The sequence below is a fragment of the Salminus brasiliensis genome, chromosome 14, assembly GCF_030463535.1.
Source record: "Salminus brasiliensis chromosome 14, fSalBra1.hap2, whole genome shotgun sequence".
NCBI classification, from domain to species: Eukaryota; Metazoa; Chordata; class Actinopteri; order Characiformes; family Bryconidae; genus Salminus; species Salminus brasiliensis.
Window position 1 is genome coordinate 34,163,238 of NC_132891.1, and position 27,131 is coordinate 34,190,368.

The 27,131-nt window shown below is 41.9% G+C and overlaps 1 protein-coding gene across 2 annotated transcripts; it reads right to left on the reverse strand.

The window, feature by feature from the left end:
• Positions 1-303: 303 nt before the first annotated feature.
• Positions 304-26,904, reverse strand: pfkfb2a (6-phosphofructo-2-kinase/fructose-2,6-biphosphatase 2a). Of its 2 annotated transcripts, XM_072697256.1 has the most exons (16): positions 26,517-26,904; positions 26,279-26,415; positions 18,380-18,505; positions 16,817-16,913; positions 16,495-16,561; positions 16,279-16,353; positions 15,549-15,605; positions 14,762-14,886; positions 12,819-13,026; positions 11,003-11,149; positions 9,727-9,831; positions 8,857-8,986; positions 8,612-8,674; positions 7,245-7,309; positions 5,242-5,418; positions 304-3,445 (listed from the first exon to the last, which is right to left on the reverse strand). In XM_072697256.1, exons 2-16 carry the CDS (start codon positions 26,394-26,396, stop codon positions 3,392-3,394), a joined length of 1,614 nt encoding a protein of 537 aa, XP_072553357.1. In that variant the 5' UTR covers positions 26,397-26,415; positions 26,517-26,904; the 3' UTR covers positions 304-3,391. The 2 variants fall into 2 exon arrangements, with proteins under 2 accessions (XP_072553357.1, XP_072553358.1); XM_072697257.1 differs by lacking the exons at positions 304-3,445; positions 5,242-5,418 and having other exon boundaries at positions 7,248-7,309; positions 8,599-8,674; positions 26,517-26,903.
• Between the last annotated feature and the right edge of the window lie 227 nt (positions 26,905-27,131).

Sequence of the window (27,131 nt, forward strand, 5' to 3'; positions counted from 1 at the left end):
GCTCTCTCTCTGGTTAGGTAAGTCGGCCCTCCCTCTCCCCCATTATTCGGCTAACGCTAGCCAGTGTGGGGACCTGTTAAGCTGATGTAACAGAACTAGCAGTTAGTGTTAGTGCACTGTCTAAGGACGTGGTGTTAGCGTCAGGTTGAGATAATGTGTTGGTGGTGCCTCATGGGAGTCCTGCACTGGCAGCTAGCAGTGTACTAGCTAGCGGGTGAGAATTGGAAATGACTAAAAATGGGTTAAAAAACTAACAAACAAACAAACAAACAAACACAGTAGCAGTAACACAACAGACAGGTCTCATAGATCATAGCATGTTTAATCACTTCCATGCAGGATTATAGGTGGAAAACATCCGGTACATCAGGGTTGGGCGGTACCCACTTTTTTAAACATACTCTCATACTTAATATTACCCCAGTTTACAGTATTACCAGGGAAGAGAGGTAGCATAAGTAGCGCAAGAATTGTAGATGGTTTGCGTGGCGTCCGTACAATCTCATCCTGCGCTATTTTTTAAACCGAAAAAACATCAAATATAAAGTTCAGTTCGTTCCCAGAGCGACAAACTGACTGAAAACCAACTTAAATCAATCATTCGATCAATGTTAAACCGTCAGTCTGACATTTACAAACGTTAAACTGCTCTGAATCAGGAGAAAGAAGCTGGTTAGCGTTAGCTTAGCTAGCTTAGCTGCAGCGCCACAGAGTATTAGACAGCCCAGAGCAGCTGCCAGTCCAGCGACTGGTGTTGGGAGGAACAGGAGGCTAAATTCAAAGGTTTTCCTCATGGTTTTAGATCTGTAGCCACTCGCTAAGCTAGCTACCTTTGCTTTACTAGCTCAGCTCCACCGAGTCTTTGTCTGAGAGCGAAGTCGAGCAAGGAAAATCGAAGGAACAGAAATCGTGATGGGAGACCTGCTGGTTCTGCCACGTTTGGGCTAGCTAGCAGGCCAGATAAACACTGTTATACCGCCCAACCCTACCCGTACATGTTCCTTCCTGTTCTGGGTGGAAGAGGCACGTCTCTCACAATGGAAATGACTTTCAACAGCATGTAATAAATACGATAGTAGTCACAAAACCTGAGCACAGTCCACCAAAAGAAGACGACAACAAGCTGCAGCTGAAGAAGAATTACAATCATCAACGTCTGAAATGAGAAACAACTCATAACATCTCAAATAAAAACCCAATGATTCACCAAAACATTCAATTCAGACTGGCTCGAGGTCCGAGTGTCCCTTCTTTAAGGCATTAACAGCAAAATTTTCGGACAGAGTCGCTCATTTGTTCCCACTGAAGCTTTTTGATATGGTTCTGTACAGCAGGGGGGAGCGGGGCACGGCCTAACGCTGGGTAAAAGGCACCCTGGATATTTTAGGTAGTTAACCAGGTTAACGCACGTACACAACTGACGCTACGGCAAGATGATTTAGCCTAAAACGGCACCGGCGACACAAGCTGTCTATCGGTACTAGCTTTACTACAGGCCTCTGATTCAGGCTAGCCCGGTACGTCCTGCGGCGTCTCTATTAGAGTAAGAGTCCCTTCAGAAAGAGGGGAAATCTATAGAAATATTTCTACTCAACTACAAACCCTGACTACACACTAGAGATGCACCGATAAATCTGTTTTCTGTTCCGATACAGATACCGATACAGGAACTTTGCGTATTGGCCGATACCAGATACCGATCCGATACCATTGTTGAATTAATTACCTTAAACTATAACAAATGAACACAAATGTAAATTAACCCAATTTCTGCTAATTTGTCACTAAAATGAATAACCGTGCTGGACCTCGGCACACTGCTGTCTGGGCTCCTGAAATTCGAAGTCTATGAGACTAAAGAGGAGCGAGCAGCCCCTCCTTTCTCGGTTCTCCTTATATGGAAGACGAGCTGGATTACTCGCTGATAGTTGATGACAGGTCAAGGGCACCATGCTGGTTAGATAGGTGGGGGTCCTGCTATTTGCTATGATCTGTGTCTGATGTCTCTGATGTCTGTAGGTCACTTTGATCTGATTCTGGGTTATGAAGTCTAGAACACCGCCGGTGCGAGAATTCAGGTTTTCTGATTGGATCGGCCCTTTGAATCAGACTAATTATCCAGTACCTGATCCAGCTAATTTTGGTACTATCAGGACCGATATCTGATCCTAGTATCGGATCGGTGCACCCCTTGTACACACCAATGGCTACGCTATGATATTATAGCTAGCTCAACCTTCGCCCTCATGTGGATTAGCAGCAGTGCTACCGGTTAACGGATTGAATCCCAATTTACGAATTGATTATTACTGTATTTGATTATATTTTATATCGATTGTCGTTTTATGAAAACAAACTGTGCGTTACTGCAATTTTAGCACGAGGAAGGAAGCTGTACAACATCCTTCCCCTTGATAAAATCACAGTAACGCACAGCCTCTCGTGGCTTTTTACTTCAATTTCATAACTCTACGCTGTCGGGTTCGGCCGGGACCCACTCTCCCCTACTAGCATTAAATCATTACATCATTAAAATCCCACAGTCTGGACTGGATTCATCCTGAGGTCTGTTGGCCTGTGAGGTGCTGGGCAGGGATGCAAAGTGGTGCAGGAATAGAAATGAACTTTTTAATATTAAAGGTTTTTTGTAGTTTTCAAACCTGAAACTGAGAACAGGAACAAACGTGGAGAAAGACAAGGTTCAGAAAGGTGATACTTCAGAAGGTAATGAAGAAGACGCCGATAGAGCAAAAACAGAAGCAGCCGGACAGCCAACAAATCCATTAACGCTCTAATTTCCCTTTTCTTTTCATCACGTCTGACTATAGATATGTCGTTATAGACATAACTGACTGTAGATATGTAGTCATTCATCTATGACCAAGCTTAAGTGTCCGTCAGAGCTTTCCCTGCCCAGCAAATATCAACATGTGAGGTAATCAGATGCTCATGACAAACCAAGCACACATCCATCCATCCATCCATCCACTGCCTCCAGTTAACCTGACCGAGAAATACATTCGTTACTGTTGCGGCCTCCAACCCTGGACAAGAAAGGTATACCGGCCCCTCAGCTCCAGTGACTGCTGACTGGGTTTATCATATTTTTTTCAATCTGGCGAATATAAAAAAAAGCTCAGCTCAGGTTCGGCTTCTCAGATCCGCAGCTCAAAGATGTGCGCAGTAATGGCGAGAGAGGCAGCTGGTGGCATCAGTCAGTAGTACGTACAGAGGGAGATGATTACAGAAGACACTTTGACATACACAGTAATGAGAGAGCTGCTGGAGAAGCTGAATCACGTGCAGGAGCGGCTCATTTCAGGGCGTGGAGCTCATACAGGTAAGCGTGACAACACCGGTCATACAGGTGGAGGTCTAAGTGCTGCTTTCTTCATTTCTGGACGTTGTCTTCTGAGTCTGCTGCACTGAAGCAGTTCAGTGTTTCCTGTGAGAGAGAGCAGAGGATCACTAGGAGTTTTGTTATGGTTGTTTGATTTAAAGCAAATCAGCACAAACAGGAAAGTACAGGTGAATCAAATACAATGAAGACTGAATCATGTACTTTACAAAGTCACGATTCAGCGATTCAGCATCTACTATTAATGATTTAGTAACTGCTATAAATGATTCCGTAAATAATTCAGTATTGATTATAAATGATTCTGTATTTACTATAATTACTCAGTAACTTCTATAAATGACTCAGTGTCTACTTTAAATGATTCAGCATGTACTATTAATTAAGCATCTAATATAAATGATTCAGTAACTACTATAAATCATTTAGTAACTGCAATAAAAGATTCTGTGTTCTTTAATGATTCAGCATCTACTATTAATGATTTAGTAACTGCTATAAATGATTCCATAAATGATTCAGTATTGATTATAAATGATTCAGTATTGATTATAAATGATTCTGTATTTACTATAATTACTCAGTAACTGCTATAAATGACTCAGCGTCTACTTTAAATGATTCAGCATGTACTATTAATTAAGCATCTAATACAAATGATTCAGTAACTACTTTAAATGATTCAGTGACTACTATAAATCATTTAATAACTGCAATACATAATTCTGTGTTCTCTAAATGATTCAGCATCTACTAGTAATGATTTAGTAACTGCTATAAATGATTATGTAAATGATTCAGTATTGATTATAAATGATTCTGTATTTACTGTAATTACTCAGTAACTGCTATGAATCACTCAGCGTCTACTTTAAATGATTCAGCATTTACTATTAATTAAGTATCTAATATAAATGATTCAGTAACTACTTTAAATGATTCAGTAACTACTATAAATGAGTCAGTGACATCTATAAATAATTCAATATTTTACTATAATGATTCAGTAACTACTTTAAATGATTCAGTAACTACTATAAATGAGTCAGTGACATCTATAAATAATTCAATATTTTACTATAATGATTCAGTAACTACTTTAAATGATTAAGCACCTACTATACATGAATAAGTGTCTACTTTAAATGATTCAGAAACCACCATGAATGATTCACATCTACTATACATTATTCAGCATTTACTATTAATTATTTAGAATCTACTATGAATGATTCAGTAACTACTATAAATGATTCAGCACCTACTATATGTGATTAAGTATCTACCTTGAATGATTCAGTAACTGCTTTGATTTATTCAGTGTATATTTTAAACGATTTAGTAACCACTATGAATGATTCAGCATCTACTAGAAATAATTTAGAATTAGTAAATAAATTATTCAGAATCTACTATAAATGATTCAGTGTCTGCTATAAATGATTCAGTATCTGCTATAAATGATTCAGTATCTGCTATGAAACCAAACATAATGTACTAATAATATTCTAAATAAAGTGCCACCAATGATGTCACGCTAGTATCGCCCAACCAGCGGGTAGGGTTTTCAAACAGAAGTCTTTCACTCGTCACACTGTGTTCAGCACACAGACTGAGCTCACTGAGGTCAGAGTGGAAAAACCTGTGTGCTTAAAAGTCCCAGTAGAGTTCCACATCTCCTCAGAGTTACATAACAAGTGTAAGCTGTGGATGCCAGAGTAATAAGAATACGTGTATATGTGTATGTATAAATATACATATATATGTAATTACCTATATGCTACGTCCCATCTGTATTGTATGAAATTAACTACATGTACCTAAATATTTATATACATATAAATATAAACACACACACAGCCAAAGGCACTAAAGGCACTAACTGGTTTCTCGGTGAGCTCGTCACTCTCCTGTGTGGAGTCCAGTGCAGGGGGCAAGGGGGTGTGGGGTGGGTTTCCCACACTGAAGAGACGTGGGCGCTTAACCTGGTCTCTACTTGACATGGGCGTGAAACTGTTCCTCCGCAGCAGAGCTGGCGGGACGTCCTGCTTCTCACAGCTCTGCTCACAGAGACAGACGAGTCAGTATAAACTATAAATGATTCAGTAACTACTATAAATGAGTCAGTATAAACTATAAATGATTCAGTGACTACTATAAATGAGTCAGTATAAACTATAAATGATTCAGTGACTACTATAAATGAGTCAGTATAAACTATAAATGAGTCAGTATAAACTATAAATGATTCAGTGACTACTATAAATGAGTCAGTATAAACTATAAATGATTCAGTGACTACTATAAATGAGTCAGTATAAACTATAAAGGATTCAGCGACTACTATAAATGAGTCAGTATAAACTATAAATGAGTCAGTATAAACTATAAATGATTCAGTGACTACTATAAATGAGTCAGTATAAACTATAAATGATTCAGTGACTACTATAAATGAGTCAGTATAAACTATAAAGGATTCAGTGACTACTATAAATGAGTCAGTATAAACTATAAATGAGTCAGTATAAACTATAAATGATTCAGTAACTACTATAAATGAGTCAGTATAAACTATAAATGATTCAGTGACTACTATAAATGATTCAGTGACTACTATAAATGAGTCAGTATAAACTATAAATGATTCAGTGACTACTATAAATGAGTCAGTATAAACTATAAATGATTCAGTGACTACTATAAATGAGTCAGTATAAACTATAAATGAGTCAGTATAAACTATAAAGGATTCAGTGACTACTATAAATGAGTCAGTATAAACTATAAATGATTCAGTGACTACTATAAATGAGTCAGTATAAACTATAAATGAGTCAGTATAAACTATAAATGATTCAGTGACTACTATAAATGAGTCAGTATAAACTATAAATGAGTCAGTATAAACTATAAAGGATTCAGTGACTACTATAAATGAGTCAGTATAAACTATAAATGATTCAGTAACTACTGTAAATGAGTCAGTATAAACTGTAAATGATTCAGTGACTACTATAAATGATTCAGTGAGTACTATAAATGAGTCAGTATAAACTATAAATGATTCAGTGAGTACTATAAATGAGTCAGTGACTACTATAAATGAGTCAGTATAAACTATAAATGATTCAGTAACTACTGTAAATGAGTCAGTATAAACTATAAATGATTCAGTGACTACTATAAATGATTCAGTGACTACTATAAATGAGTCAGTATAAACTATAAATGAGTCAGTATAAACTATAAATGATTCAGTGACTACTATAAATGAGTCAGTATAAACTATAAATGATTCAGTAACTACTATAAATGAGTCAGTATAAACTATTAATGATTCAGTGACTACTATAAATGAGTCAGTATAAACTATAAATGATTCAGTAGCTACTACTAAATAATATGCATGTTGTTTAAGGGGGAGTATGAGTTTACATTCATTCACTGGCACCTCAGGGTTTAAAGGGTCAGTAACTACTATAACTGGCTGCCACTGTCCGTATATATAAGGTATGTAGTTGTAGGAGCAGAAAGCAGGCTAACACACCCACCGGGCCCAAATGTTTATTAGATACCTCTATACCTTACAAAGTCAGCTTGTTTACCACTGCAGATGAAGGTAATCAATGTCTTCAATTCACCTAATGGTACTAATGTTATGGCTGGTTGTTGTAAATACAAAATGATACTGGTTTAGTGATAAAACTGTTGGGTTATTACTATTATTAGTAATAAAAATGGTATCAGTATATACCAACACCTGTCCGTAGGTTTGGAGATGGATAATGTCGCTTCTGGCTGAACAAGTCATAGATATTACAAATCATAAGAAGCAACACAAGAACCTATACAGCACAAAAGACGTTCATGGACATGTTCTTACCAGAGTTCGGTTCCGGTGTGTGTTCACTGCTTCAACCTTCAGGTCAAACATGTCCACTTTACAACCTGCAAAAATAGATCAGCAAGTCCATGCACTTCTTACTGTGACCAGCACTGAAGGGTCAGGTATCACACAGCATCACAGAGTGATGACACCGACCTCCTACGATGAGTGGGACAGAATTCAGGACTCGATCTCAAACTTTAGGTCTCAATCCTAAGGTCTCAAAATCAAGGTCTCAATCTTTAGGTCTCAATCTTAATGTCTCAATCTTTAGGTCTCATTATCAAGGTCTCAATCTTTAGGTCTCAATCTTACGGCCTCAAAATCAAGGTCTCAATCTTTAGGTCTTAATTTTAAGGTCTCAAACTTTAAGTCTCAAAATCAAGGTCTCAATCTTAAGGTCCCAATCCTAAAGTCTGAATCTTTAGGTCTCAATCTTAAGGTCTCAGTCTTTAGGTGTCAATGTTAAGGTCTCAATCTTAAGGTCTTAATATTTAAGTCACAATATTTAGGCCTTAATATTTAGGTCTCAATATTAAGGTCTCTAGGTGTCAATCTTTAGGTCTCAATCTTTTGGGGGGTCAATCTTAAGGTCTCAATCTTTAGGTCTCAATCTTTTGGGGGGTCAATCTTAAGGTCTCAATCTTTAGGTCTCAATCTTTAGGTCTCAATCTTAAGGTCTTAATCTTTAGGTCTCAATCTTAAGGTCTCAATGCTAAAGTCTGAATCTTTAGGTCTCAATCTTAAGGTATTAATATTTAGGCCTTAATATTTAGGTCTCAGTCTTTAGGTGTCAATTTTAAGGTCTCAATCTTAAGGTCTCAATCTTAAGGTCTTAGTATTTAGGTCACAATATTTAGGTCTTAGTATTTAGGTCTCAATATTAAGGTCTCTAGGTGTTAATCTTTAGATCTCAATCTTAAGGTCTCAATCTTAAGGTCTTAATCTTTAGGTCTCTTAAGGTGAAGATTTCTGATTAACTGAGATGTTGGTGCCGTCCCACTGGTCCCACTGCTTTCACACATTCCCTCAGGTTTATTGAGGGAGGGGCTCCAATTTCTCAGGCACTCTCATTTTAGCTGGGCTGTTACAGGATGTGGGATCATCCAGTGTGTGGAATATTTGGGAATGCTCCACGAAAACTAGGAGTCATGGTTGTGCTGGATGTTGGCTAACAGTGTTCCTGTGTCCGTCCAGTCCTAACCCAGCCGGTGGTGTAGGTGTTATCTGCTGGCACTGCAGCGCTACATTTCCGGCAGAGTTGACATGTCCTGACTGGAGGAGCAGGGTGGATAAATAGTCCCATTAGGACATGCGGAGACTGGAAAGCCATACTTTAAAAAGTATTTACCAAAAGTATTTACCATAAGCCACAGGGGTGAGCTTCAGCACCACGTGGAGGGGGCACTTCAGATACGGCAAGTCATCTGGGGCAGAAAACAGAGGGGGGTATTATATATACACATGAAGCCAGCTGTGTACACATGACCTGTCCTGGGTGGGTTGGTGGAATGCTGAGTAAGGGGTCTGAGGTTTGATACAGAAGGAGAGAGAGAAGGAGGGGGCGAGTGAGAAAGAGAAAGAGACAGAGAGAGGCAGTGTCTCTAACCAGCACTCTTGTCCAGAAAGTAGGCTAGGAGGCATCTCATGACGGCCTGATGGCAGATGACCAGCACATTGCCCTGTCTCTCCAGCTCCATTATGACCGGCTCAAGACGCTGCACCAGGTCCTGGTACGACTACGGCAAGAGGAGAAAATAAATCAATTAGGGTTGTGGAGCAGTGGAAGAGGGTTCTCCGGAGTGACGGAGCTCCATCCACTACCTCTGGGAAGAGTTGGAGGTAGAGAACGTATCATCCAACATCAGTACCTGACCTATGTTAAAGCTCTTATGACCAAATGCCATCAAATGCAATGCAATCCTCACAGCAATGTAGCGTAGTGACATTTTTCCCCCTGATTTCTAGAAGACACACTGGAAGTGTCCACTTACTGACTGCACTGCTCAGGGGAACAGCCTAGGAGTGTGCCATAAGGGGTCAACAACATCTCCAGCAGCCGTCTAAGTGTTGGCCTTATCATCGGGAGGTTGTAGGTTCGAGCCCTGGTCATGCCACAGCCACCCGTCTGTGGACCGGGAGTTCCAGAGAACATAACCAGCCTCGCTCTCTCTGGGTGAGTAGGAGGACCCTCCCTCTCCCACCCCACCCTTTATAGTGATGCTAGTCCAATGGCGAGAATCAGTGCATGTGACGGTCCCTTTAAGAGAGTGTGTAAACAAGATAATAATCCATCTCCTGGCACAAGATTTGGCAACCTCAACGAGATGTGTCTCAGACATAACAGTGACCTATCCCTGATAAACAATGTCCTTCAGAGAAGCTCGCTTATCTCTACTCGCACAAACAGGCCGAACTAGAAATAAGCTTATTAGATTAAATGGCTGTAAAGTATGTGGACAGTGTAAGTGACGCTCACCTCCCCTCCTGGGTAGCGGTAGTGGTATTTGTCCTGGTCTCTCATGGCGTACTCTTCAGGATACGTCTGCTTGATCAGGTCGTAGGACATTTCTTCACAGACTCCCTTAAATAGGAAAGAGAAACACTGAGAAACACACACAGGCACACAGGCACATACACGGCATTGACAAAAGTACTGGGACATCTGCTCATTCATGGTCTCTCCTGCTTTTGTTGGAGTAACTGTCTCTACTGTCCAGTACTGTACTAGGTTTTGGAGAAGCACTGCTGTGAGGATTGAATGATTGAATGCATTCAGAGACAAGAGCGTTAGTGAGGTCAGGATGCTGGATGATTAAATACCCACCCCACCTCATCATCCCCAACTCCCATTATCCCAAAAGTACTGGATGGAACATCATCATCCATCAATCCAGAGAACACAGTTCCTCCACTGCTCCACAGCTCAATGCTTTACGGGGGCTTTATACCCCTCTAGTCCAAAAGGGCAAAAGCTAATGCTAGGCTGGCTGGAGAAGGATGAGGGGGGTCATGGTGTGGCTTGGCATGGCTAAAAGCTAACAGAAGGTCATAGGATCCAAGCTGACTGGATAAAATCTCTTCGGTCAGCGTACTGCGCACTGCACACCAGGCCGACTGGAGACAGAGAGGGCCCAGACAGGACAGCAACCGTGTTTGGAAAGAAAAAAAATAACAGTGTTAGGCTAGGCTAGGCTAGGCTTATGTCATGGTTCCTGTGAGCTGCTGCTGTGCCGAAAAAACAGCCAATACATGCAGAGCTTGTCGTAGTCTTTTCCCCCACCAGCCAGGAAAATCAGCATGTTTCATTCTGAGCTAATTTCCCACCCCGAACAAAATCACACACTTACTATTTAAGCATCAAATAACTGAAAAAAGGCAACCTATAGCAGCTTTAACAACTTAATGCTTTGATCTAAGCTTATGCTAATGCTAAATGGTGTACATAAGCCTCCATTATTAGTTGTTAGCTACATTAACCTCACAGCTCCAGTGAAACACTAAAGACTTTTGATTGAACTATTGCTTTGACAAGTGATTTCCTTTCTGATGTTGTGTCCCAACACACACACACACACACACAAACAAACACACACACACAACTATTCACTGCAAGTGGAAAACAGTGTTCCTACAAAACCTATAAAAGGTTTCTTCACAGCAGTGGCATGTTGATGGAAGCAGCAGCTGTAGCAGGTAGCAGAGTGTGTGGGAGGCCTACATGTGTGTGTGTGTGTGTGTTTGTTTAGACTCACAGCGTCAATCTCGTTGAGGATTTTCCACTGTTCGTAAGGCACACCCAGTGCTTCGGCTGTCTGGATGGTGCGTCTGAGCTGGCTGGTCCACACCTTCAGGTCTACCAACTTATGGCTCTCCACGAAGTCCCGCAGAGCACGAGCAAACTGCACGAACACAACACATAGGAGGTTACCGCGCAGAAGTGTGATAGATGGGCATATAGTGGGCATATTTCATAAAGGATCGGGCATGTTTGTGAAGTACATGTACATATATACTGTATACGCGGTAGTGGCTGGGCTCCCGTTCAGCTGGCTGTGGTTGTGAGTGAATGGATAGACTTCTTCTCCCTCATCAGCACCTGGGTGCCGCTACTGATACTGGCCTCAGGGGCAGCAGGAGCCTACTCTAATTAACGGCCACATGCACAGACACCTGGCCCATACTCATGGGTCAACATACAGACGACACACCCGCAGCTACACTGATTCACACTCTGAGACACAACAGCCACGCTCTGCTTCCACTCAGACACCGCAGGCTGCTCTTATTATTAAGCATTCAGTGGAGCAGTAAAAATGCCGCGGTTAGAGCGGATTACCGAACCAGGGACTATTCCTTAGCTCCTCCTTCAAGAGCTGCCCGGAACCGGAGTCGACAGAGCTGACTGCTTGGATTAGGCAAATAAGTCTATGCATTATTTACTAAGCAACAAAACAACGTTCCTAGGATAAACACTGTCATTTTGACAGACTGTAATAAACTACAGGAAGGGTAGAGGGCGTTAGAGAATGGATGCTGATACCGATCCCATAACAAGCTTTATTATGCTGTTATTAATTAAAACATTATAATTAAAAATGTATAATGTATAATTAACTCATTAGACGTCAAACATGTCTTAAAGGACATGCTAATCGTTTGCATTTGGGGTGAGTGTTCAATCGCAGTAATGAGATTTGTTTCCCGAACAATTCCCAAAATTTCTTAACGTTGAGCAACCCAAAGGCAAAAACACATAGCTAATCTGTCAGACGGCCAGCAGGTGCAAATGATCTCTACCCTAAAACTAAATCAGGTAGTTTACATTGTGGTCATTTTAAGGAGTTAATTAAGTAACCTAACATAACATAAAAACGGAAAAAATAAAGTAGTTAAAGTTACGTTATGCAGTAAATTAAGTAAATTAAGTAAATTACGTAATGAAATTAAGTAATTATCATTAATAATAAATACTGCTACGCACTAGAAAACAAAAGAACTTCAACTGCCAAAACAGTTAAAGCAACTCTATGGAAAATTGCCAATTCTTGCTCCTGGGCTCCCCCTACAGTCAGGAAGCGTAATATGCACTCTGAGTTGCCACTAAAGGACATGTTTTTCTGGACATACTGTAAATGTGTGGAGGCTTTTCTAGCCTCCTTAAATCCAGCTGTCCCGAGTTGTGCAATGAGGGCTGGATTGGGAGCAGTTTCCGTGTGGGATTAGCTGATGCTGCTCTGACTGTAAAGGAAGCAGACGGCCTGCTTTATCATGTAGGTGCGGTGTGTTGGTGGAATTAAAGGATCTGATTCATTAGAAGGAAAAAAAATAGACATTGCTGCTTATGAATATATCTACGCCAGTTTACTTTATTATTCCTCTAAATAATGTTAATTACACCTGCTAGGACAGGCTGCTAGCAGTAAAAGTGAACAGCGTACAGATCTACAGTCTCCACTGCTGCTACTGTTCGCTATGCAGGCTAGTGAAACAGTGTCAGACTCCAAACATGTCCTGGCTAATCAACTACATTTAGGGCTCTGTAATGTAAAACACACGGGGGCGCCAAACCTCTTTCCCCCGTCCAGACAGACCAGAGTCGCCACCAATCAGGCCCTGGATGTTGTGTTCACTCTCTCCATGGCGACACAGGTAGATGGAGTGTGTGTGGACGTGGATGTTCATCAGGTAGTAGACGATCTTGCTCTGGATGTAGTCCTGCACGCGGTTCACAAGGAAACGCTGACCGACGTTGATCACCTGGATGAAGGAGCGATCTCTGAAAACACAAACACACACACACACACACACACACACACACACACACACACACACACACACACACCGTCACCTCGGTCCCCTCCGTCCTCTCAGCGGTACACACTCTACACACAGGGTTCACCTGGCACAGTGTTGAAGGTAATATGGGACAGATACTGTAGATCTTACCCCCCAAAATGACCCATTTTACTCAATTGGACTCAATTAGACACAGACTGACCGAAACATTGGCCAAAATACCTTAATAGCATGTAAATAATAAAAACACTGTGACACTTCCAGGATTCGAACTCGCACTCTCTCTAAGTCTCATTAAAACCTTTTGTTTTGCCAGGTTTCTAAACATACTTTATGACATTTCACTATGTTACTAAAATTCTGCACAAAAAACAAATAAATAAAAACATAAAAACCTATAAAAAAAACACAAAACATAACACAAAGCAATACAAAAACAAACTTACCCTTAAAAAAACTAAAAAAATACTAATATGTATCAAAAAACACAACGAAGACAAAAACAAAAAAGAAACCAACAACATTTTGCAGAAAACAAAAACAAACACAAAAACAAAAAAACAAAAAATAAAGAAAGAAAAAACAAAATTAAGAAAAAGAAACACAAAAACATTCAAAACATAAAAATCTAATGTAAAGTCATGAATAAAAAAAGTTAAAAAACAAAAAATATTATGATACAAAAAAATGATAAAATAACAATGAATAAATTCATTAATAATATATAATTATAATAACATAATTAATAAAAAACAACAACCAAAACTAATAAAAAAACAGCTCTGGGCTCAGACTTTACAGTATTTGCTGTTTATTAATTGAGTATGATCATTTACATCTGACTGTCACTGTTTACTGAAACCACTGGAGTATAAACATTAAAATATGAAATAAAATATATTGTAATTATCAGTCGATATGGTCACATCATTTTAGCCTCCTAAAATCAGCTTTATTTATTTATTTATTATTATTTATTGGTGATTTATTGGTGACTGGTACAGTAGTATGTATGTATGTATGTATGGATAGATAAACACAAACTGAATTCAGACTGACCACCCGATAAAGTCCAGTCCTACACTGACTCCACCAACAGAGTGGCTCGTTCTCCTTGTAACTGCGGCCGAGCTCTGATCAGCTATGATTTATGATTTTGGGAATCTTTAAATATCCACAAGAGCTGTGAGGTGAAATGGCTGTGACTCAGCCCAGCGAACCCTCCCTGCTTCCGCAGAAGAGGCCAGAAGAATGACAGGAATGGTTGCTCTGGACCAGCTGGACAGCTGTTTGGCAAGTGTGTTTTTTTCCCATGCAAATTACTTGATGATCAGGAACATCTCGCCTTCAGCTGCCGAACAGCTTCCCAGTACCACAGCGTACGACAAGCCCTACCACAGAGGAGCTGTAGAGCACTGAGGAACACTGGCCCTGATTTAACTCCGACACGTGGACACGCAAACGCCAGCACACTGTACAACTGCAGACTCTGTCTCCCCCTGCAGGTGTGAGCGCAACACTGCACGAACACACACCACAATACGGCTCACAGCAGCTGATCTGGGACCTGCTGCTCAAACTAGGTAGGCTTCCTTCTATTGGCCAGATTCTGGGTTTTCAAACAGGGTCAGCCACTCATCAGCTGGTCCAGATGTGTGTGTGTGTGTGTGTACAGAGAGATAGAGAGTAACACAGATGTAAAGTACTATTCCTACCTGTCGTGTTGGTCGGGGTCTAAAGGCCGATATGTGACTTTGTAGCACTCGATCCTCTTCAGGAAGTCCTCCATCACGCTCTCGCGGTTCCTCTCAGGGTAGTCTGGACTGGACACCTTCACGTCCTGGTGGAGGGTTCAGATCAGATCAGACCAGACTAGATTAAGGCTCCTATCTGAGCCTTGGCACATAAACGCTGTATTACTGCATCACTGCACTCCAACCAGCACTCATACTGCACATTCACTATATTGACAAAAGTATTGGGACACCTGCTCATTCATTCTTTCTTTAGATATCAGCTCTAAATAAAGAGCCTTTAGAGTAACTGTCTCTACTGTCCAGGGAAGAAGGTTTTCTAGTAGATTTTGGAGGAACACTGCTGTGAGGATTTGATTGCATTCAGCAGCAGTGAGGTCAGGATGTTGAATGACTCGATGATCACCACCCCACCTCATCATCCCCAACTCCCCAACTAATGCTAAAAAATCCTGGATGGAGCTCCACACAGTTCTCCCACTGCTCCACAGCTCAATGCTGCTAGGGGGCTGTATACCCCCTCTTGCCCACGTCTGCAGACAGGTTCATGATTATTATCTCCTCTTTCTCTATTCCAATGGCAATACTTCTCTAGTGGGTCTCGACAAGCTCTGTGTGTGTGTGTGTGTGTGTGTGTGCATTCACTTATATGTGTCAGCAATGGAGTGCAACATGAAATATGTAAAGTAGCATTCATTCATTTAAAGGCGTCCACAAACTTTTGTACTGCACCTGGTCTGCGACTTACCATAATGTTCTCAGCAATGACATCAGGGTCGTCACAAATGGACTCAACAAAAAACACCTGAAAGAGAGTTGAGGCGCTTCCATATTAAAGGGCCAATACCATACATTTACGCAACAGAATGGTCAGGACTCTGAGACGCTCTTCAGCACTTAGAACTGACCAATTAAAATAAATAAATAAAAACCTGTGCAAAAATCCTTAAACCTCAGCTATAAACATCACTGACTTAGCACGGCAAGTTTTATGACATCACAAAAACAGTGAGGTCAAATTGGGCATGTCCAGAAAATGCCCGGGATCTTGTAATAATTATGCGACAGCTGCTGCCGTCTGATTTGTCTGATCTCACTTCCCCGCCCAGACTTAGCGAGTTAGCATGCCAACTTGCGAAATGCAGCATACTGGCTAAATGAGAACTGGACCAAGATACGGTCCCTGCCATTTTCCATACTGGGAATATTAAAGACCCTGGATCTTGAGGTACAAAGATGACGCAAATAGGGAGCCAATCAGTGGATTTCTGCATCATAAGCCCTCCCACCACACAGTTCCGTCGCCCCAAGTACAGTTAGCTACGGTTAGTAACAGTTACCCTCCAGGCTCAGTACAGTTCGGGCCCAGAACGTGGCCCTTCAACAGAACATGGAGGCAGACTCCAGGGTCTTCTTCTCAATGATGCCTTAATGGAGAGCCCAGTGCTGTCTCTGTGAAGTCTGGATGGAAAACTGACCTTATAAGCACTTTCCTGGGCAAACTCCAGAATGAGGTCTCTCCTCTCTCGGGTTGTGTTGGTGGCATCGAACACCTGCAGATGTTTAGACAACACACTTACAGAGTGACCAGTGACAGCAAGTCAGTCTGCGACACCAGCTTTCAGTGATGTTACTGTACTATTGTACAATCCTGACTCCTTTCCACCAGCAGAAAGAAAGAAAAGCAAGCTCACAGCGATCTGTCCACCCTCCTCGCCCAGATACGTCTTCACGTCCTGCAGGGCCACCAGAGCACACTGTCTGAGGAGCAGGAGGAGCAGAATTAGCTCACCCCGTTTAAACAGGGTCTGTAAGGCTGCTGACGTTGCTAACATCATTCATATGACATCATGCAAACTGGGGGTGACTAGCTTCTACTCATTGTTAGAAACACTGTTATGCATGTATCTAGGATCTGCTAGTGTTTAGCTGTGTTAGCATTAGCAGTTTAGCATTTGTTCACTCAATCCAAAGCGCTTTATGAAGGCTAGGATCCTGCGAGCTCCACCCACTCACTTTCTGATTTTCATGGCCTCTGCGTTGTCGTGTCTGAAGAAGTCGTAGGACTTATATGACTGGACGGCTTCGCGGCGGTACTCTCCCAAGTTGAACACTGCAGAAAACACGCAGAGAGAAAGATGGGGTCAGCGGTCAAAAAAGACTTCACTGAGGGCAGACGCTAATATATTAAGAACACAAGATAATATATTGATAATATATTAAGGTCACAGTATAGTATAACAAGGCCACAAGATAATATATTAAGCCCACAAGATAATATATTGATAATACACTGAGGCCACAAGATAGTACAAGAAGGCCACAGGATATTTCATATATTTAAGTCACAAGATAATATATTGAGGCCACAAGATAATATAACAAGGCCACAAGATAGTATAACAAGGCCACAAAATAGTTTAACAAGGCCACAAGATAATATATTAAGCCCACAAGATAATATATTGATAATACACTAAGGCCACAAGATAGTATAACAAGGCCACAAAATAGTTTAACAAGGCCACAAGATAGTATAACAAGGCCACAAGATAATAAATTGAGGCCACAAGATAATACAACAAGGCCACAGGATATTTCATATATTTAAGTCACAAGATACTATATTGATAATATATTGAGGCCACAAGATAATATAACAAGGCCACAAGATAGTATAACAAGGCCACAAGATAATAAATTGAGGCCACAAGATAATACAACAAGGCCACAGGATATTTCATATATTTAAGTCACAAGATAATATATTGATAATATATTGAGGCCACAAGATAATATAACAAGGCCACAAGATAATATATTTATAATATATTTAATATATTTAAGTCACAAGATAATATATTGTATAATAATATATTATATCAAGGCCACAAGATAATATATTTATAATATATTTAATATATTTAAGTCACAAGACAATATATTGATAATATATTTAGGCCAAAAGATAGTTTATCAAGGCCACAAGATAGTAAACAAGGTCACAGGATAGTATATTTATAATATATTCAATATATTCAAGCCACAAGATGATATATTAAGGCCAGAAGATAATATAACAAGGCCACAAGTTAATAAATTGAGACCGGGAGATAATGTATTGAAGGCATGAGATAGTATAATGAGGCCACAAGATAACATAATAAATTACAATGAATGAAAAGTAGCTCTATTTATTTATTTACATTAAAAAACTGAGAATGTAGAAGCAGAGATAATGGATGACGTATGGTTTGAGGTGGACAACTCAGCAGACCCTGTGATCAATAACCCAGTGCTCAAATTATTGAGCCGAGACGTTAAGTGTCCGAATGTGAAACATGTCTGCTGTGTTTACAGTATAATCACAGACAGATGACAGCAAAGCGGATAAACTGGGAACTCATGGAAAAATCTGCCTCTGAAAGCAGCATCCGGAAGCACACCGCAGCGGTCAGCGGAACGCTCTGTCAACTTGGTCAACCTTTGCCAATGACCCCATCGGTGGAGCAGACACAGTGAATGAGTGAATCACGGGAACATTGAACGCTCAGTTTCCAGCCAGAGCAGCATCCTCACCTTTTGTGGGAACGCCTATCCAGTTGAGGTAGCGAGTCAGCTTCTTGGACATGTAGGTCTTCCCTCTCGCCGGGAGACCAATCATTACAATCAGCGTGGAGGAGTTGGTCATATGGGACGCCCATGCTGTAGAAATGAAGGCACAAAACACACACACATATATATATACATACATATATAAAGAATTTGCTGTTGCTGCACTGTTTTTGGAGGTTCTTCAGTTTGAAACTGTGGCGGAACCTCTTAAGGTACTTTGAGGAACCTTTGAGGAACCTTAAAGCACTCAAGAGATTCCTCCACAGTTTCAAACCGAAGAACCTCCAAAAGCTCCTCAAGGATCTTCTGCGTTTATTAGTGTGGAAATGCAGACACACAGTCATTTACACAGCGGTGTGCAAAAGTTTGGACACCCCCGAGTTCATGAAGAAACACCCTTTTTTTATTATATGTAGCAAGACTAGCATATCGCTTTTAGGTGCAGAATCCATGATGAGAACACCTCTCCAACTGTTCAGCTTGTTCATGTGATGGGCTTGTGTTGCAGCCAGTGACACGGTAGTGGACCATATGGGCCTTTTCGGACACTGTCCTGGAAGCACTGTCAAAACTGTCATTACTAAGAAACTAGGGATTAGTGATTGGTCGGGGGTATGTTATGGTAAACCTGACCCACTTTTAGGACCGCCCACTCCACATGGAGAGCAGAGAGCAATACCGGTGAAATCCAGCAGACGTTTATTAGACTTTGGGCCCAATGGTGGCCCTGAGGAGCCAGATTTACTCCTTTAGAGAGAAATCTCAGATTTTGGTTCCCAGGGGCTTTTAAGGAATCCAGCTCCCAATATATCTTCAGGTAAGAGCTGTGGAGCAGGAACCAGAGGCCTGCTGGCTTGAATCACTAACACCTACATTGTTTACTGGAGGCTTGCAGCTTCTGGAGCCCTTACCCTTTCCCTGACCTCAAATGTGACGTGTGTTGCATAAGGGCCCTTTGCACAGCCTTCTTCTACTAAAAGATCTAGACTTCCTCGATCATCTAAGAGGCAATGCTGAGTTATTAAACCTCCTGCGGTTAAAGTAGAGTATATTCATGGTTCTGCTCGGCCAGCTTGTATATTTAACCACCGATTCACCTTTTAAAAGGTTCAACGCCCTTCTTTTAATCATTGCCTGAGGGGTGAGGCCTACGAAACACTAAGAAATGGTCCTGGACTGAAGGCTTCGGGCTGTTTTTCCAACTCTTCAGTTCACCTGCACGTGACAAAAGCCCTTCACGTGGCTGCTACCTAGCGACCACCTTCGCTGTTTGCCTTCGCTGCGAGAGAAATTAGATTGTGAGCAAAGCCCAGACAAATTAGTGTGAAATCTGAGGTTTGGGGATAATTAAACAGCGAGCTTCGAGGCTTTTATTGCCGCTGAACTCGTTTCTGCTCTGAGATAATTCCTCGCGGGTATCGGCTTGCGGCGAGTTATTCCAGAGCAGTTTCTCAAGCCCACTGCTCGAGACCCTCGCACAGCAGGGATTACTGCTTTAGCTCTTGGGATCCAGAGGCTTTGGTAATCAGGTGATGGGGTGTATCGGGTGTGTCGGAGAGGGAAGTTGGGAAACCACAGATGAGCTCTAAACAACAAGTTTAGAACCTGTGAAGAAAGGATCAGTTAAATGACGAAAAATGTAATAAAAAAAAGTTGATCAGCAAAGACATGTTTAGTGTCTGATGTGTTTATTTAGTTTAGAATGGGAGATGCTAGGCTAATGTTGCTAACATACACTGGACTAAGATAGACTATCACCAATCTTAGATCTTTATTATATGTGGTCCAAAAAACGGTATGATACTTTAGTCTAGAAACTAAACTTTAGTCTAGAAACTAAACTTCTATTCAGCAACAAGTACCAGACAGAACAACCACTGAAGCTAAACATAAACACAGAATAGGCAATCAGCAACAAGTAAACACCATAGAAGCTTTACGTAAACACCATAGAAGCCAATCAGCAACAAATAAACACCATATAAGCTAGTAAGCAACTAGTAAACACCATAGAAGCTAAACGTAAACACCAAATAAGCCAATCAGCAACAAGTAAACACCACAGAAGCTATACGTAAACACCATAGAAGCTATTCATCAACAAGTAAACACCATAGAAGCTATATGTAAACACCATAGAAGCTATTCATCAACAAGTAAACACCATAGAAGCTATATGTAAACACATAAAAGCTATTCAGCTACAAGTAAACACCATAGAAGCTATACGTAAACACCAAATAAGCCAATCAACAACAAGTAAACACCACAGAAGCTATACGTAAACACCATAGAAGCTATTCATCAACAAGTAAACACCATAGAAGCTAAACGTAAACACCAAATAAGCCAATCAGCAACAAGTAAACACCACAGAAGCTATACGTAAACACCATAGAAGCTATTCATCAACAAGTAAACACCATAGAAGCTATATGTAAACACATAAAAGCTATTCAGCAACAAGTAAATACCATAGAAGCTATATGTAAACACATAAAAGCTATTCAGCTACAAGTAAATACCATAGAAGCTATACGTAAACACCATAGAAGCTATTCAGCAACAAGTAAACACCTCTTGGGTTCTATTGGTTAAACACTGTCTACTGTAACTCTCGTCTCGCTGCACTTCTCATCCGGACAAGAACGGTCACTTATTACTTTACCCAAGGTGTTGCATTACACAGTGACCGCTACTGTAGCGCATGACCTCAGTGCTCAGGATATAACATATTATCCAGATTGTGTAACTTAAGCAGAATCTGCAGTACTGTCCCATACTGATGCTGGTTTTGCTGCTGCTTCAGCGAGCTAAACTGCAGCAGTATTGGCCACATTTTACTGTTTAGAATATTTGTACTTATCACTAAATTTACACATCACTCGCTATTCCATGTCTACATTTCTAATCTTATTGTATAGCATCCAGTACAAAGCAGTGTTTTTGTATTCGCACAACAGAAATAAAGATGCTATAGAGATAAGATTGGTGACAGTCCAAGTCTAGTGTTTATTAGCAACTTTAGCCTAGCATCTCCTGTTCTAAACCGCACAGGCACAGGTCAGATATCGAGTATGTCTTGGCTGATTGACTGCATCTGGAGTCGCTGATCCATCATGTTCATTTGACAATTTTACTGAACTATTCCTTTAACCAGGCAACAGGCCCTTTAAGCAGCCATATGGTTCTTACATCGGCCTTCTTAGGAGACTGGAAACCCTGCCTCAGAAGCTAATCCACCAGCAAATGCAGCAATTACCCACATTGTGAATGATTTATGGAGAACACCTTAGATACACGCTCCACCTGTCGGTTGTAGAGAAACATAAACCCCGGCTTCCACAGACAAAAGTTTACAGACAGCTGTATCAACCTTTAGCTGGACAGATGCTTCAGCATGGAAACTGTGGGTCAGGGCTGACATCTGACGCGGGCTGATATATAAACATTTATAAAATGTCTCTTATCTATCTTTTATCTACCTTATACTATATACATTATAATGTCAACATTAATGGGTGGGGCCCAACTGCTGTAGGTCATTAGTAGGAGGGTTATGACTACAGTAGTTTCAGGATAGTCACACTTTAATACATTTGAGTAATCTGTGGAGTGTAAATAACAGTTGTTTCATTTAGGACGGTTTTTACTGTGAATGTCATTGGTGTGACAACTTGCCACAAAACTAGGGGGGTTACAGCTACACCAGCTTCAGGATACGTGCACTTTGGCAAGTCACACCGCTGACATCCCTGGCAGTGGAGTAACCTCTGGTGTGTAAATAATGGTTGTTTTACTCACAATTTAGGACGATTTTCAGTCTGAGTGTCAGTGGTGTGACATCCTACCACAAAACTAGGGAGGCTACAGCTACACCAGTTTCAGGATATGTACACTTTGGCATGTCACATCGCTGACATCCAAAGTGGAATCTTTCCAAGCCTGTCAGTGGAGTAACATCTTGTCTGTAATTAAAGATTGCTCCAAGGACAAAACAGGCAGATATTGTGAATGTCATTGGTGTAACATACCACAAAACTAGGGGGGCTACAGCTACACCAGCTTCAGGATACATGCACTTCAGCTAGTCACCTCTTTGCACAATCTCTCTAAATCATCCAGCGACCTGGGTCCTCTCCTCTGCACTCTCCTCTTCAGCTCACCCCACAGGTTTTCAATGGGGTTGAGGTCTGGGGACTGAGATGGCCATGGGAGGAGCTTGATTCTGTGTGTGGTGAACCATTTCTGTGTAGATTTGGCCATATGTTTTGGGTCATTATCTTGCTGAAAGACCCAGTGACGACCCATCTTCAGCTTTTGGGCAGAAGCCACCAGATTTTGTTTTAAAATGTCCTGGTATTTCAAAGCATTCATGATGCCATGCACCCTAACAAGGTTCCCAGGGCCTTTGGAAGAGAAACAGGCCCACAGCATCACTGATCCTCCCCCATATTTCACAGTGGGCATGAGGTGCTTTTCTGCATACTCAGCTCTTGTGTTACGCCAGACCCACTTAGAGCATTTGTTGCCAAAAAGCTCTATCTTAGTTTCACCTGACCAAAGCACACGGTCCCAGTTGAAGTTCCAGTACTGCTTAGCAAACTCCAAACGTTTGCGTTTATGATTGTGAGTGAGAAAAGGGTTTTTCCGTACATGCCTCCCAAACAGCTTGTTGGCATGCAGATAGCGCCTGATGGTTGTTTTGGAGACTTTGTGACCCCAAGAAGCCACCATTTGTTGCAATTCTGTAACAGTGAGCTTTGGAGACCTTTTTATTTCTCTTATCATCCTCCTCACTGTGCGTGGTGGCAGAATAAACCTGCGTCCTCGTCCAGGCTTGTTTACCACTGTTCCAGTTGTTTTAAACTTCTTAATAATTCCTCTGACAGCAGATATGGACAGGTGGAGGTGAGTGGCTATTTTCTTGTAGCCATTGCCTGACTTGTGGCGGTCAACACACATCTGCCTTACTTGAATGGTATGTTCTTTTGTCTTTCCCATGTTGAAGAGAAATGGCCTCTGTGTCACGTCATATTTATACCCCAGGGAAACAGGAAGTTGTGAATTAACTTCGTAACTACTGTAGAATTGACAGAAATACTTTAATTACATTTATTTCGTAAGAAATGTTAGGGGTGCCAATAATTATGGAACAGGTGATTTTATGAAGAATAATTATTTCTTAGTCAGGGATTTTTTTTTCCCCCTTAAAATTCACTTGAGTTAAAGGTTGGATTTTACTCTTTTTTCCATCGTGGTCCTATATTATTTAGAAAAAAAACTCAATTTATTAGAAGCTAAAGAACACATCTTAACCAGGGGTGCCAATAATTATGGAGGGCACTGTATATGTTGCTGCACTAACAGTTACACTTATATACTACATCCATGCCACCCCCCCCACCCCCCCCCCTAAGCTGCACCAGAGACAAGATCCAACCTGCTAATCGTGCATCTCGACATCCTGACATTCCAAATCCAGACGGATTCTCAAAATCCAAATTCTAACCCTCACCAGGACTTATTTGCAGCATGTATGCACAAGTTATAACACAAATGGCCAGAACCTGGTTCTAAAGGTAGACACTGAACTGTCGTGACTGTACAACTCAATGTCAGACTGGAGCGATACCTGTTTGTGCAGATAAGGTGGCAGATAAGGTAGCAGATGTTACATAAGCAAGGTCCTGACCTTCATTCATTACACCTGTACTACACCCACGTGACCTCTATGTTGACAGCAAAGCCATCAACTAAGCAAGGCTGAAAGACTGCAGACTGCTGTCTGGAGCTGTGAAAAGGCATCAATGTCAAACACATTGCCTCCTCTGACAGGCCTCGGACTGGGGCAATCGTGACGGCTTCATGAAAACACAGCAGGCCTCAGCAGGAACACGACCAGGTGCAGGCAGCACGCATGGTGTCGCCTAATGATCTACCTTCAACAAACACCAGGGACTCGTTAAAGTGTCTGCCAGGCCACTGATGCTGTAATAATGCCTGCTATTACAGGTTAATAGAGGATGTACGTCGCACCAATGACACTCACAGTGAAAGCCTTGCTAATTTATCAATGACGCTACCCTTCCTGTCACACTGCTGACATCAACAAGGAAGACTTTCTGAGCTTGGAGTATCCTGTGGTCTGTACGTTAACGTCGCTCCACTGACAAATTAGGAAGGTTTTCACTCTGAGGGTCAGTGAGTGTCAGCGGTGTGACCTATGTTTCACTACGGGTTTAGGATATATACTATATACACTTTGGTACGTCACACCGATGACATCCACGGGGAAGACTTTCCAAACCTGTCAGTGTAGTAACCTGTTGTCTGTAAATAAAGACTGATCCATTGACAAATTAGACAGGTTTCCACTGAGAGGGTCAGTGGTGTGACATCCCACTAAACTAGGGGGGCTACAGCTACAGTAGTTTTAGGATACATACACAGTTTGGTAGGTCACACCGCTGACGTCCACTGTGAAATCTTTCCAAGCCTGTCAGTGGAGTAACTTGGTCTTGGTTAATAAGGGTTGCTCCACTAACAAATTAGGAAGGCGTTACTTCTCTTTGAGGGTCAGTGGTGTGACATACTTCCCACAAAACTAGGGAGGCTACAGCTAAAGCTGTTTCAGAATACACACAGTATGGCAGGTCACGCCGCTGACATCTACTGTGAAATTTAGGAAGGTCTTCCTTCTTAAGAGTGTCAGTGGTGCAACATATGTCCCACAAAACTCAGGGGGCTACAGCTACAGCAGTTTCGGGATACACACACATACACAATGGCAGGTCACACCGTTGACGTCAAAAAGGAAGACTTTCTGAGCCTGTCAGTGGAGTAACCTGGTCTTGGTTAATAAGCCTTGCACCACTGACAAATTAGGAAAGTCCTCCTTCTTAAGAGTGACCTACGCTGCACAGCTACTACAGGTTTAGGATACATACTCTTTGGTACGTCACACCGATGACACCCACAGGGAAGACTTTCCAAACCTGTCAGTGCAGTAACCTGTTGTCTGTAAATAAAGACTGATCCATTGACAAATTAGACAGGTTTCCACCGTGAGGGTCAGTGGTGTGACATCCGTCCCACAAAACTCAGGGGGCTACAGCTACTACGGTTTTACGTCACATCGATGACATCAACAAGGACGACTTTCTGAGTAACTTGGTCTTGGTTAATAAGGGTCAAATTAGGAAGGCCTCCCTTCTCTTTGAGGGTCAGTGGTGTGACCTATGTTCCACAGCTGCTTAGGGTTTAGGATACGCACCCTTTGGTACGTCACACCGATGACATCCACAGGGAAGACTTTCTGGGCCTGTCAGTGGAGTAACTTGGTCTTGGTTAATTATAGTCGGTCCCCTGACAATTTAGGATGGCCTCCCTTTTCTTTGAGGGTCAGTGGTGTGACATACATCCCACAAAACTCAGATCGTCACATCGATGACATCCACAAGGAAGACTTTCTGAGCCTGTCAGTGGAGTAACTTGGTCTTGGTTAATTGGGGTCGCTCCACTGACAAATTAGGAAGGCCTCCCTTATCTTTGTGGGTCAGTGGTGTGACAAGCGTCCCACAAAACTCAGGGGGCTACAGCTACAGCAGTTTCGGGATACACATACACACTATGCCGGGTCACACCGCTGACACCAACAAGGAAGACTTTCTGGGCCGGTCAGTGGAGCAACCTGGTCTTGGTTAATTGGGGTCGCTCCGCTGACGAATTAGGAAGGTCTTCTCTTTGAGGGTCAGTGGTGTGATGTAATTACCATCCAACTACCAGTTAATTACCAACTGTTGAGGCTGGGGCAGGTTAGAACCACTGGTTCCTTAGTTAGAACCAAATGTCAGCACTTACAGCATTTCTTCTCGGTGGTCCTGGACTCAGTCTTCCTGCTGTCGGTGAGTTTCTCCATGGCTCTCGGTGGGTCCCTGTCCACGCTGTCAGGGTCAGCATCACCGTCCAGGGAGCTCATTCTAGCCGGGAAAGGGAGGCTGGAGCCGGGCAGAGGAAAGCATGAGCACCGGGGAGGAGTTCACCTCCATTTCTAACGCCCTGTGGTCCTCCTCACAGCACCAACACACAGCCTACTCACCCCGCAGAAGAAGGAGCTCAGACTGGAGAGGTAGCTGGTTCCATCTGCGAGCAGCAGGGAGAGCACCGCGGAACGTGGGGGGCTCTGATTCCGCCTCTCTGCGGACCGGAGGAGCTTTGTTTTGGTATCAGGAAGAGCTCCGCTCGCAGCTGGCCGCGTTGGGAAGGGGCGGGACTAAGCGCGCTCCGCTGATTGGCTACGATTCGCGGCGTTCGGCGGCGTTTCCCGCTGCCGATTGGCTGCAACGCGCGTCAGTCACAAGGCAGCCTTCGTTCTTTCTGTTAGCTGAAGCGGCGCGAGCTGACCCTCAATGTCACCGCATTCAGCCTCCGAGCTGTGAGAGAGGCCTGCTCTCATTCACACAGACCAGCCAGAGGAGACCACACACTGTCCTTCACACAACCGCACCAGATAGTTATTTATTTATTAATTTATTAGTTTATTTATTTATTTATTAATTTATTAGTTTATGAGTCACTGGCTCTACTAGATAGTCCTGTACAGACAGATAGATAGACATATAGACAGACAGACAGATACATACATAGATAGACATATATATAGATAGATAGATTTACTCATACTGAGTAAAGGTGTGTTTCAGTACTGAGTGAA